The sequence below is a fragment of the Phoenix dactylifera genome, chromosome 2 (assembly GCF_009389715.1).
Source record: "Phoenix dactylifera cultivar Barhee BC4 chromosome 2, palm_55x_up_171113_PBpolish2nd_filt_p, whole genome shotgun sequence".
NCBI lineage: Eukaryota > Viridiplantae > Streptophyta > Magnoliopsida > Arecales > Arecaceae > Phoenix > Phoenix dactylifera.
In genome coordinates, this window is record NC_052393.1 from 3,226,130 (window position 1) to 3,240,573 (window position 14,444).

The 14,444-nt window shown below is 43.4% G+C and overlaps 1 protein-coding gene across 1 annotated transcript; it reads right to left on the reverse strand.

Moving 5' to 3' along the window:
- Window positions 1-8,051: 8,051 nt before the first annotated feature.
- Window positions 8,052-13,038, reverse strand: LOC103706132 (primary amine oxidase-like). The gene is given in 11 exon segments (XM_008790138.4): window positions 8,052-8,586; window positions 8,589-8,628; window positions 8,630-8,723; window positions 8,816-8,913; window positions 9,055-9,123; window positions 9,125-9,261; window positions 9,264-9,504; window positions 10,933-11,046; window positions 11,129-11,701; window positions 11,703-12,061; window positions 12,064-13,038. Coding segments are annotated over 11 exon segments (2,220 nt in total). The 5' UTR covers window positions 12,485-13,038; the 3' UTR covers window positions 8,052-8,512.
- Between the last annotated feature and the right edge of the window lie 1,406 nt (window positions 13,039-14,444).

The window sequence follows — 14,444 nt, forward strand, 5'->3', positions numbered from 1 at the left end:
TAAATTTCTCTGGTGGAAGGCTTGCTGGAAACGGTTACCATGCAAGGTAGGACTGAGAGAAACCTTTTTAATGCCCATGCCATGTATTTCGATGTGTGCATTGGTACGTTGGACTGAGGACTTTGACGATTTACTTACCACTTGCACCATCGCCAACCAGACTTGTTTGATGTGCTATACAGTACATCCTTTGCCATACGTATACTATTCTATAAATCAAAAGAGTTGAATTTCAGACCGATATTTTCTTCCCATAGATATGATGATCTTAAACTAATGAAGCCCATTAATAATTCCCTTATACTGTCTAAACTAAAACTATTATTGTTTTAGAATCTTTAGACATATTTGTATGTCTTGACCCCAACATTTTCTTTCTTCATTTCTAACATTCATAGGTTTGATGTCCTATGCATCATATTGATCACTCTATCCGCCTTCACGTATGTTATCCTATATGCTTCTAGTTAATCAATTATTCTCTCACATCCAGCACTAAAAATAACAAACATAATATGACCACCCCCAAAGATTACTTTTGATGAAACACTAACACAGAACAAACCTCACAAGAACAGTAGTAGAAATTTAAATCTGAAGGTTTTCTCAATTTATCTACTATAAAGATGGCGGAGAAGAGAGATGATCCTTACCGTGATCCAACATTAAATAGAGTATCAGAGGCATGAAGATGGTCTGCAAACATTCCATTCTAAACCGTCTCATATATTGTGCACTCATAGCCTTCTACCGTACTGGGGAGTTCCAGATTTGACTGAAATTGCAGTATGTTGTTCCAGGCATTGAGAGCTATAAATTGAACAGTTTGGATCTTTGCAAAGGCTTCTCTATTGATTATTTCAAATATCAAAACTTAGTTAGATCTATTCTCTATTTTGTTGTTTATTATTAAAATTCGTATTATTGGTGATGAATATTTCTTTTGTGGAAGCCAAGATTAAATCTTGTTGATGTTTGTGCAGCCTCTAGTTGAACTAAAGAGAATCTATTGTAATTCAATTATTCTAAATAATGGAAGTTTTTGGCTAAACTAGGTCCTGTGGTTTGTCCCTTCACTTCGAAAGATTTTCCACATTAAAAAATTGTGTTGCCTCTTGTTTGTGGATTGTTTGATTATTTGCTTGGTAATTGCTTATGCAGAAATTATTGTTGCTTGGTGAGTGACATCTCATTTAATTATACAAAGAGGGAAAAGAAGTTTGTGGTATCATTATTTTTTTATTACATTTTCCCAATAGAAACATTCATCAAAACTAGGGTTTTAGATTCTATTTATAATCAAAACCATCACATTGATGCCTAGCATAGAAAATTAGAAATATGCAAGTAGTTTACTGGTTCTTGCTAGTTAACCATGTTGGAAGTCCATTGCTTGTGCTGCTTGTACTAGAATTCTATTTCTAGCCTATCTTTATTTTCTATTCCAATACAAGTTAGAATATTTTATCTTTTAGTACTAGTTCATTTTTGTTAGGTTGAGCCTTAGGCTTAATATATTTAAATTTATTTTTTAGTTGGAATGTGATATTGATGTTTTTATCTTATAGTTGGAGAGAAGTTGTGTGTTTTTATAAATAGGGAAAGAGAGTTACATGAAGAGCACGTATGAGAGAAGTCTCTATATATAGAGAGAGCCTCTTTTGTGAGGCATATTTGTGAGAGAAACTTTTGGATTGATTTATTTTCTCTACTGATTTTTTTTTTACTATTATTTACTTCTCACAATTTTCTGCTAATATCTTTTGTATTTAGTATTTATTCTAGAACTTGAGCTAGTACGGTTAATCTATTTCAGATAGTATGCCCTTGGACAAATCTCTCTTACTGGAATAAGGTTGAGACCAGCACATCGTCACACTTTCTTTGCGACATGTATACAATAAATACCGTAGGATTGGCCATACTCAATTGATGTATACTGTCATCTATAATCGAGTCTACCAGACTCAAGTCAGTAGAGATGGGCACTGGGCCGGGCCGCCCACGGCCCGGCACGGCACGGCACGAAGCGGGCCGTGCCTTCGGGTGGCGGGCCGTGCCAGGCACGGCCCCTTTGAGAGGGCCGTGCTGGGCTAGAGGGTCCTGGCCAGCGGGCCGTGCCTGGCACGGCCCGCTTCGGGCCTGGGCCGGCACGGCCCGGTCTAGGCCCGCAGGCCAAGCACGGCACGGCCCGCGGGCCAGCACGGCACGGCCCATAAGGGCCTGGGCCGGGCTGGCACGCGGGCCTGGCACGGTCCGGGCCTGGGCCCGGCTCGGCCCGATAAAAATTAATGCTTCATAAATTTTTTTAATAAATTAATAAATATTGAACACTAAGAATTTATGATTTATGAATATAAAGCCACCTTAATGGTGGGGGGTTTGGCATAGACCCCTACCAGTTTATTAATTTAAATCAAAATGGTACATGAAGGGAGGTTTGGACCTTGGTCTGACCTCTAGAATACAATAAGAAACTAAGAAAGGGCCGAGGTTTGGACCTTGGTCTGACCTCCAGAATACAATAAAAATGTACAATTATAAAAAATTAAGAAATCTTACTAATCATCAGTGATTCAGTGAATCAGTATTCACTCTTCAGTCTTCAGTCTTCAGTCTTCAGTAGTGTTTGTATCATCATCATCAGAGGATGTTGTATTATGTCCACCTTTATCTTGAAGTCTTGCCTCAGCATCTAGCCAATCCTTGAAGCAGAGAAGCATCTCCACCGTTTCGCCCGTCATCCTACTTCTCTTTTCGTCAAGAACACGCCGACCTGCACTAAAAGCGGATTCCGATGCTACCGTGGACATCGGCACAGCTAAAATATCGCGTGCAATTGCAGACATAACATATTGATTTCTAACATTCTTCCACCAAGATAATACATCTAGATTCTCTATTTGATTTTCATCATATGCAGAATGAAGATCATTTCGTAAATAAAATTCTAGTTCACTACTTAAAGATGAAGAAGATGAAGAGGAACTTGAAGCATGTGTGTGTCTTCTCTGTGCAATGAATGAAAAAATAGATGACGAACGAGAAACTACTAGAAGGAGAAATAGAGGTTTGTATTTGTGTTCTAGATCCACGAATTTTTTCATCATATATAGCATAAATATCATAAAGAAGTTTTTTTACCTCATCTTTAGCAGATTCAGCATCTTGATTCATATTTTCAGAGTATGCATCAAGTAAAATTAGCACGCCATTTAATTTAACTCTAGGATCAAATACAGCAGCTAAGTTATGCATAGGACATATCCTGTCCCAATACTCATTCCCATTTAGATTCCATTAGGTCAATAATAGGCATTAAAACATCATCATATTTATGTTCTGCAAATTTTTGACTAATTATATATGCTTGTTGTAAAAATGAACATGAAGTAGGGTAATAATACCAGAAAGAACATTGGTAGCATTATAAAAACTAAGCAAAAAATCTTCCAAAATTTTTTCCTTTATTCCAATCAGTTTCAGTCAATGTAAATCCTAATCCACGATCATTAATATATGCACTTAATAAATTTTTATATGGGTATGCATCATGTATCATGCTATATGTGGAGTTCCAACGAGTAATTACATCAAGTTTAAATTTTTTAAAACGTTTACCATGATTTATGCATAATTCCTTAAATTCTTGAAGTCTTGATCTAGAAGCATGAATAAAAGAAACTGCATTTCTAATTTTTGAAATCACATCTTGAATCATGCCCATGCCAGCTTGAACAGAAAGATTTAAGATATGACATGCACATCTAATATGCAGTAAATTTCCATCTAATATGGGATGCAATGAGTCTTTTAATAATACAACAGCAGAATTATTATTAGATGCATTATCAAAAGTAATAGACATAATTTTATCATTAATATTATATGAACATGCAGTTTGATAAATTATATTTGAAATTTGTTGCCCAGAATGTGGAAAATCAAAAGCACGAAAAGCAAGAATACGTTTATTTAATTGCCAATCATTATCAATATAATGAGCAGTAATGGCAATAAAACAATTACTACCTACAGATGCTGACCAAATATCAGAAGTTAATGAAATTTTTACATTTAAAGTAGAAAATGTTTCAATTAAATTTTGTTTCATTGCTAAAAAATTGGTCATAGCTACTCTTCTAAATGTACGCCTACTAGTTCTTTTGTAAGCAGGTTGTAGGTTTAATTGAACATATTCTTCAAAATTAAAAGATTCACATAAACTAAAAGGTAATTCATCCTTAACTATCCATTTTACAAGTGCTTTTCTTTGATTTTCATGATTATATGCAAAATTACCTACAAGTAATCCCCCTTGTATATTAAGGGTACTTTGAGTTTGAGCATGAGAATCATGCATCCTATGACTCTCTTGATGTCTTTTTAAATGCCCTGTTCCCCCACTACTACTACAACTATAAAGTTTGGCACATTTTTTACATTTAGCTTTCCAGACTCCCTCAACCATAACTCTATCAAATTCATTCCATACAGTACTAGTCCTCTTACGAGAAGAGGTTTGACCTTCACTCGGTTCACCAATTCTAGAGGAACTAGGAACAGGGGGTTGGAGATTAGTTTCTTCTCCCTCAGAAACAGGAATGCCAAACTGACTTTCCTCAAAAGATGACATATCTATGATTAATTCAAAAATAAAAACTAACCGCAAGGAGGAATTGAGTAGAGAGTCGGAGGGCAGAGGCAGAGCCGAGATTCCGAGCTTCCTCTTGTGCTCTCAACAGAAGCGACCTTCTCTTCTCAACAGGAACCTCCTCTTGTGTAGCACTTGAACAAATTAAAAATTAAATTGCTAGAAGAGCACTTTAGAAGAGAGAAATAATAGCAGTAGAGAAGGAGAGAATGAGAGGTTTGGTGTGGTGAGAATGAGGGAGGAATGGGCTATTTATAGAAGCTCAAAAAAATTTTTTTCCAAAATACCCCTCAATTCAGCCGTTATTGGACTGTTGGGAGGGGTAAAAGGGTCATTTTCACGAAAATAGCCGTTGGAAACGGCTATTTTCCTCCCCCCTCTCCAGACGGGCCGTGCCTGGCACGGCCCGTCTGGAGCCGTTACGGCCGTGCCAGGCACGGCCCGTTTGGAGACGTTGCGGGCCGTGCCTGGCACGGCCCGTTTGCGCCCGTTACGGGCCGTGCCTGGCACGGCCCGTGGCGTGCCGTGCCCGGCCCGGCCCACCAATAGAGGGGCCTGGGGCCGGGCCGGGCTGGCCTTCCGTGCTGGACGGGCCGTGCCAGGCACGGCCCGTTTAGTTTTTGGGCCCGGGGGGCCTGGGCCGGGCCGGCCCGGCACGGCCCGTTGCCCACCTCTACAAGTCAGCATCCAAAACGGACCACCCCACCAAGGTGGCTCCACGCCGGAGAAAAGCGTCTGAAAAAAAAAAAAAAAAAAAAAAAAAGGCTTGGGCTGGCTGAAGAGTCGACGTCCGTACTGCCGGCTTACGTCTAAGAGGATCAGCATTTGGTAGCGACAAGTTTGCTCGCAAGAATTTTTATTTTTTTTGGTAGAAAGTTTCCTTGTGAGATTTGATCCACTGAAAATGGTTCACGAGGGAAGAATATATCAAAAGCTGCCGAGCAGGGACTCTAGTATTCGGTAGCAGTCACTATCAATTCTAAAGTCACTTGGCCCTTAATAAGCGGTTTTCTAAACTGGGCAAGATACTAATTGCATTCAAAACAAGATTTAACATAACAGCTTTCATAATATTATAACAACAACAACAAATGTTTTGAAGGCCTTGTTAAGTTACATGTTTACAAACATGACAATCACCATTCGGTCATTATTTTCTTCTAACAAATATTATATACCAGTTGTTATTGATCAATTTATACACTTTATCTAAATATCATAATGTTTTCAACTGCAAAATATCTATCCTAGCTCGTAATTTGGGGAACATTTACTTCAACAAATAATATTGCGATTGTCCTTTTTTTTCTAATATAGAGATAGAGAAAATTTATTATCCAATTATCAAGAATACAAAAAAAAAATTATCCTTTATTTTTATTATAATGATATCATTATAAAGCTAGCAATTTTTTTTAAATAAATATCTTTTCAACTAGATTTGGATTAGAACTGATCATGAGTCGAACAAGGGCACAAAAAGTTAAAATTTAAATAGATGTGGTCTGAAGTCCATTCAAAAATGAATAAAATTTAGCCCCGAAAATCCAACCGTCTCCTATCTGAATAAATAATAATAATTATTTTTTTAATAAAAAATTAACAGAAGGTATGCTCAACCTATTCTGGGATATCAGCATTATTGGAATTTGATTCCAACGAAACATGGCTTGGCCGACCGTCACTAGAGAAACTGATGTGGCCTTTTTGGTCTAGCCAATGAGAATGAGAAACTAAGATAAGCTTTATTTGTGCTCCGTGTCCATCCATCCAACTCGAACAGCGCCGGCACTATTATCACGAGCTCGCAAGCGGGTCGTGAATAGACCTCTCTGTTTCTTTCCGAAGGTCTGTATCAATCATTGGTCATCAGCCATTAGAACTTCAAGCAATTGGAAACCAAGACCGCACCTACTTGTTTCCTTCACGCAAAATGGGCGTGGAATCCCACTTTCTCCTTTCCTTATCCCAGAGTCGGAGGCTTACGCTATGGCTATCCCAATCAAGTAATGGGAATCCGCTCTTCACCATTTCTTGCCTATAGATGCTGCAATCCATGAAGAGTGGGTGATGGGTCTCCGTCTCGGCTGTGCTAAAAATATGACCAGGTAGCGACCATTGGCGTCCGAGATTCTGCTTGCAAGACAATATAATAAGAGAAAAGGCCAAGGGGATCATATTGTCATCTAGGTTTACAAATATTACGTTGGGACGAAGATCTCCTGTCCAGATTAACCTAGTTTGAAAACCAGATCTAGCATTGAATTATTTAGGCAAAAAAAAATAGATATAGGAAAAGAAAAATATTAAAGGTCGCCCATTTTGATCAGGCTCACGCCTATATTGAGCTCATTTCATCACTCCTATGTTGAACTTGGTGATTGGTGAATGGTATGGGGGGCCTCTTCTACTGTACTAATGCCCAACTGCCATATGGAACCTGTGAGCGAAATGGGTGATTTATAGCAATACTCTTGCACGGTATTTGGATCCCTATGAGTTATTCTAAAATGAAAAGTCATAAAATATGCACTTTTTTTTGTGTAAAATATGATTTATAAAAACAAGATGAATCTGGTTTTCACAACTTATCAATTTTTAACAAGTTAGTTTTATGAAAAACAGTCAAATAACAATTTTGCAAAACTCTTTCATTCTATTACTATTAAATCTATTTCACTGAAATATGAATCAAATCCCAATCCTGCGAGTCAATTCTTATATTAAATTCATGGGAATCTTTGGGAGCAGTGGGATAAAACTGTCATGTCCAGAGACAGTGGATAGCAGGTAGGGTGGATTGTCAGTGACAGTAAGTCAGTCCTAAAATATTATAGTAGTTAATGTTAAATCATAAATAAGATTATATGGAGAGGTATTAACTACTAAAGTAAAATTTTTAATCTTGTATACAACATGCCATACTTTTGTTATGGCACAGAAGTAAATATGAATCAATATATGTCTAGCCTTAGAGGCATCTGATAAGTTGCAATCACCTTCTATTGTCCATTTCAATGAGAAACTGATTGGAGAGGAAGATCCCTCCCAACTGAATTTGGTATCCGCATGGAATATCTTCAAATCCTATAAAAGTGCAATTGATGGCTAACATGATATGAATGACTTAAAAGCAACATAAAAACATCTAATTGCATTGCAGCATCAATAAAAGAAAGCCGATTGAAGCATATGACATGAATACGTTCCATAAAGTTGCGAAGGCACTTTGTCTTCTTTCGAACGTCTCACGTATCTTGAGCATTTTTTGTTACCAATTAGGTTGAATTTAGAAATCAAGAAAGTAATTTTTTTTTATTTTCAGCTGCATTACTTATAATAGAACAAAAATTTTCGGCGGTCCGCATCAAAATTTTGTATAGAGCACTAGATCTCATATATGGGATTGGCCCTGCCAATCAAGATACTAATTGCCTCCAATATTGCATCACAAATTCAACATGAGTGACAAATCTGACTCTTCTATTATAATTTCCATACAGATCATCAGGCACTAAATATATGCATCTCCTAGCTGTTGCCACCTAAGGTCTCTTTTTCCCTTCCCTTCCGTGAAGCCCATGCCAACGCCCATGGCTCCCATGGCACTCACAACTTCTCCTTCCAGTACTTTTAACATGAAGTATGTTGGCTAATCAGACCCAAGTTCAATCTAGCAGGATAATGCCATAATCTTGTTATTTAATACCCCAATGGCTACCTCTCTGTTGCTTCTTTCATTCGCAAGGCAGTACACATAACCAGAGCTTTCTTTCCTTCGATTCATCATATACAAATGTTGGAACCCATTTCTGCCCCACATAAGACGCAGGGATCGGATTGGCGCTCGCAGCGCTTTCAGGCCGCCGCAGCCGCGGTGCAAACCGGGAGGTCCTTCTCCATGTTGGGCGGCACCCGAAGGATGGGATTCTCTCGAAGAAGTTGACAGGCTTGAGATCGAAGCTCGAGAAGACCCGTGGGCATGATTGGGAAGTCCTCTTGGCATGGTACGTGGTGAAATCCCATCGTGTACCACACCACAATGTCCTTGTTCTCTATCGGCCGGTCCCTGGGAGTTAGAACAAAGGAAAACACTCAGCGTTATGAAGGAAGAACCAAGTGTTGACCCTCGTCCAATTCCTGTTAGTGTTGGCTCCATACCTCTCGGACCAGACAGCGAGCGTGTCGTCCCCTTTGCTCTGGTACACAAATAGCCCTCCCGCCCATTCCTCGCTCTTGTTGTATGGCGTCACCCAAATCTAAAAGCCCCACAGAAGGAATATAATTTAGAAAACGATACTCGATACTACTTGTTTATCACTTTTTCAATTTACATGTTTAAATGCTAGTATGACAAGGCAAGTTAGCTCCTTAGGAGTTTGGACAAAGATGTCTCTCACCTGATTGTTTGTAAAAGCACCTCTGAGCTGTGGGGGATCGTTAGGATCCAACAAGCTGGCGGCGGTGCCGGCCGGGAACCACCTTGTACCCAACCGGGTTTCCGACTTTGGTGGTCTTGGATGGGTTGATGATGTGGTACTCCTTCGGCGCATAGAGCTTAAGCCTGATCTGTGCGTCCTTCTCCGTCTTGGCGACGTGCCGTGTGGCTTGAGGTAGCTCGTCCGAGGGGACTCTCCGGGGTCGGTGTCCTGCCTCGCTATATCAACCTTAACAAAGGAGTTTTCGACGCCGTCGACGTCCATGTCGAGGTGGAAGGTGATGTAGTGGTCGTGGATGACGCCGATCACGTTCTCCGACAAGAGGGTGCCATGCATGTCCTCCGGTGCTGAAACTTGGTTCAAGTGCGAGTAGGGCGTTCCTTTCACCATTAGAATCCCGCTGAGCCCAACCTGTTAGATTTGAATGCAGCAGGCCGCATGAACATCCTAAAATATACCAGTGGCTGGGGTTCCAATAGTAACTATAAAAAGGGAATAGTAAAGAAGATATTTTTTCACAAAATAAAAAGAAGATAGATGACGGTGGCTATGTGCAGGAATAGTAAAGGAAAATGCATCCTAGGCCCCAGCGTCTTGTCCTCTGTGCGATGTGGTGTCCCAAGGCCTAACAAGGTCCTAAATGTCAAGCTGAGACTAGCCCAATTCAACAAAAGATGTAACGAGCTAGTCCACACTGATGTCAAGGTGAGACAATGGGGCAGCACTGGTGATGATTGGATTTGGATGGAATTGGATCTGTCATGTGGTGAACACTTCAATATGTCTATGAGTCCAGTGCCATGCATCCATCTTTTAGATTTGCATGCAGCCCTATGATCAATTTTATAATCTGGATGCCTTTCTCACCATCATTCACTCTCGATACTCTTTTATATGATTGAGTGAGACGGACAATCTTCATTATTGCAAACTAGGATGAGGGAGGTGCCTACTGCTGCGGCATTGACCAATTCGCATCTTTGTTTATTTCAAAATATGCATTCTTGATTAATGAGGGACGTGCATTCTTGAAGTTTGCGACATAAAAATTTATTTATGGAAAACGTGAAGGACCCATTTGATGAGGACATCACAAGTCTTGATCTATGGAAACAAATTGGCAACTAATGACGGCACCTATCAACCGGATATTTTAAGAGGTAAAATATCAACGCCATGGACAACTTTCTATATCCACAACCAATTGCAAGGATGCCCAGCCACACAAGAGAATCTCTTGTGTGGCTAGCCATTCATCAATATCAAGCGCCTTGATATTCATGCACAACAATCAACCATGCGCCACTAATCTCGTGAATGAATTGTAGAGCGCCAAGTTAACTTCAAACAAGTCCACCGGGCACCCAAAAAAATATCTGGCTGAGAAATATCACGCACCAGAGACCCTGGCTAAGAATCGCAGAGAAAGAAAGGATACAAGGAGATCGAGACCAACCAAATCGCTTTCTCGTTAGCGGCACCTCATATCTCTAGACGCCATCTACAGCTAGATTATATGCTTAAGAACCGGCTTATAGTTAGCTAGCTTTCTGACATGATGCAGCCATGTAGTTAAAGCCTAAACCGTTTACGGCACCGCAGAATGCTGTGCATAGATGGCTATTAAATAAAATATTTTATAAGTATATGTATTATTTAATAACCATCTAACTCATGGCGAGTATCTAGAGATGCACAATATTCTGCAGCGAACGGAGGATCCCGGCTGCTTTTCCCTCTGGTCCCATCCAAGACCATGACCAGATCGCAAGTTGTATTTTGAAGTTGAAAGCAACAAATAGAGAAGACAAAAGATATTATTTCTAGGAGCAGGCAGACCTTGACACGGATGAGCCCATCCGTCTGGAACTCCCAGTCCACTATGTAGTCGTAGTTCGCCACCGAGGCTGCCATCCTCGCCACCAACGTCACCTTCGGCCTTACCTCCCGTATCTACTCACCTCCCCAACACCGAAACATTAAAAAAATTAATACAATAAATGTCACCAAGTATAAACCATATATATCGTCTAACCTGCATGCCGGTGATGGGACTCTCCGAGTGCCGCCACCCGATATCCCCGGCGTACCTTTCGAAGAGGCACACCATGTTCGGCCGGACGTACGGCCTTCCGTCCGCCGCCGGGAACACTCCGTCCATGTAGTAGGCGTTCCGGGGACAGTCGTTAAGCGGCACCAGCGGCATCGCCTGGAGGCCGAACCCGTACTCCCCGGCGTCCATATACGTCTTGAAGTACCAGGCGTCGGTGGGGTCCATGTATGGAACGAACAGCTCCGACGCGAAGCCCTTGTACATGACCGTCCTCTTCTTCCCGGTCTCCGGGTCCATCGCCGAGACCGCCGATACCACCAGCCCGGCCCTCGCGTCCGCCTTCAAATGGAACTCCCACCCCGCCCACTTCACCACGTGTCCCCCCTCCACCACGAAGCTGGGACCGGCCGGCTGCTCTATCGATATCGGTTTCAGCGGCTGGATTTTGGGGGCCCCGCTCTGGGCCGCGACGACGTCGTAGCGGTAATCGGTGTCGGCTGACTTGGGGATGGGGATGTCACGGCCAACGTCGGAGATGTCAACGACTGCTTTTCGTGTCCATGTCGAGGAGGACGGTGAGGCCCTCGATGGGGCGCATGTAGAAGTTGGCGGTGCCCTCGGCGGAGTAGCACTGGACCTTTATTAGGCGACGGCCCTCCTCCTTGCCGCCGAACCATCCGAGGGAAATGGGGAGGCAGGCGAGGTCGGAGAGGCGGACGCCTCGGGCGAGGACGGAGCGGTTGAAGGCAGGGTCTGCTAGGGGGGCCCAGACGGAGGAGGTCATGTCGTCGACGGTCATGGTGGGAAAGCCGGATGCGGGGGCGGGGTGCCGGATGACGTTGCGGGAGGAGAGGTCGACGGAGAGGACATAAGAGTCGCCGCGGAAGCGGGCGGTGACGGCGGCGCGGCGCGGGGGAGGGTGTCACCGGGGCGCCAGTTGAGGACGGCGGGCTTAGGGGGCTCGTCGAGGGAGAGGGAGTGGATGGTGAGGGAGGAGGGCGAGGAGGAGAAAGGAGGGTAGGAGTGGAGGATTGAGCGGGCGGCGTTGATCTCCTGAACGGTGAGGGGGTCGAGGGGGTGGCGGGGGACGTCGGACTCGCGGTCTTGGGTGGTGGTGGTGGTGGTGGCGGAGTGGGAGGAGGACTCCGTCAAGTGAGGTTGGGATTTGGATTGGATGCGGTTCTTGGAGTTGCACCAAGGCGAATAGCGTGTGCAGTCAAGGAAGTCAGCCTTGTCGGAGGGGGCGTTGGCGAGGTGGAGCCAGGAGCGCGAGAAGAGGAGGAGGAGGAGGGCGCCGAGGATGAGGAAGAGGAAGCGGAGGAGAGAGGTGGACTCCATCTCTCTGCTCTCGTGTTGTGGTGATGGGTGCGATGGTGGGAGGGTTTTAATAAGGGATTAGTTGAGGACGATGACGAGCGAGGAAGCAAATGTACAAGGGGGAAGGGGACGAATTGGTGTCGCTTCACCTCCGGTGTGGTTTATCTCCTCAGATTCGGACCGAGATGAGTCACAGCGATTGGACCAGCTTATGGGCGTTAGACCTTGGTCACTCGGATCTTAGCTTAGATCAGGACACAAAATGGCCATTGTCCATAGCAATCTCCGAACTCGTTAGATAAGATCTAAATCCTATATAATCCTGGTGTCTAAGCTAGAGAAGGTTGACCGAAACGCCGGAATGTTTACGAACCAGAGAAACGGGTCAGGTCTCAATAAAAACTCCGGATGACCGTCAGCTCTCCTCGCCTCCGTCGAGGCCCCTCTCGATCCCAATCCCCCACCTCCAAAGCCATCTAGCGGATTCACTGCTTTTTGGTCTTCTAGTAACTTTTTTTCTTTTCCTTGGGTGAAGATTTGTACTATCGCATTGGTGGATTTATGGTTTGGCTTTATATCCATATATATTGTTTGATGGAATAGATATTGGGAGATTCTTTTGTCCTATTTCCTCTTTGATGTGGCTTAAGATTTGTTGTTGTGTGCGCTATTCAATCAGTTCCAACCAAAATTTCTTTTTTAGTATAACTTTTTTCTTCTTTTTTTCGGTAGAACGGTTGAATTAATTACTTAAAATGAGTGCAAACGACATCAGCACCGAGCAAGCCAGACCTCGATCCCGTTGAGTATCATTCCGACCCTGGATCTTACAAAAAGCCGAGCCGACCTCGGCCAGACCTCTTCGCTTAGGGCGTTTTGCAGGATCGACCAAGAACCGAAGAGGCCCCGTCGACCGCAGGTATCTACAATGACGCCCCTCGAACCGAGCTCGAGCCGGGCTCGGAGCGCTCTGCAGGATCAACCAAGAGCCGAAGAGGCCCCGTCAACCACAGGTATCCACAATGACGCCTGGCCCGAGCTCGGGGCCCCCTACCGACCTGACTTCACAAATGATGAGGCTGAGCCGGCTTTAAAGTCCGTCGAGCCGACCTCACCGAACGTATGTCGCGGCCCCCAAAGTTGGCCCGACCTCAGTGCTCATCGAGCTAACTTCACCAACTAAAGGTTGCGGCCTCCAAGCGAGCCCAATCTCGCCTACGGTCGCATACACGTGCACGCCTATGTGCGCTTCTATGCCCGTATAGGTGGTCGTACATTACAGCCTCACCATGCTATGCTTTGCTTGCTGGCCACTCTACGACATGACGACCAAGTTCATACCTTGCTGCCAAGGGTCATACCCTGTTAACGCTTGCAACGTCATACCGTGCGCAGAAATAGTTCGAAACCTATGCCCCAAGCAAGTTGTGGCCACACGCTACCTGGGTACCTCCGCGAAGACTATAAATAGCCCCATCAAGTAATGCCTAAGGACTTTTTGGCTGGACCACGTAAGATTCACTCTAACTTAATCATCGGATGGCTCTCACCGGAATCCCACCGGTAATACTTTGTGCAGGTCCGCCGGCGTGCAGGAAGCGACGTCCTTCTTCCATCCCGACCGGTAGCTCCTCCGACCCCTCTGGCGTGGGCCGAATTTGAACCACAACAGCATTTATAAAATTAGAAAATAAAATATTAAAAACTTACTGCAGAAGATGAGTAGAAGAACCCCATAATTTAGATCGAGTATGGCTGGCCACAAAGTGAGCTATCTAGTCTGCAGCATTATTAACCTTTTTTGTAGATGTAGAAAATTTTAATAAAGGGCAAAGCACTCATCGTCCATCCCCAATTATGTAAAAGCGGGTAAACAACGGCATCAGCAAGTGGTGGATCAAAAGGTCATCAAACAATTGTTAATAAATCTCTCTCTAGATAAATGAAAAGGCATTTAACTACCGTGTAGCATAAAGTAGTC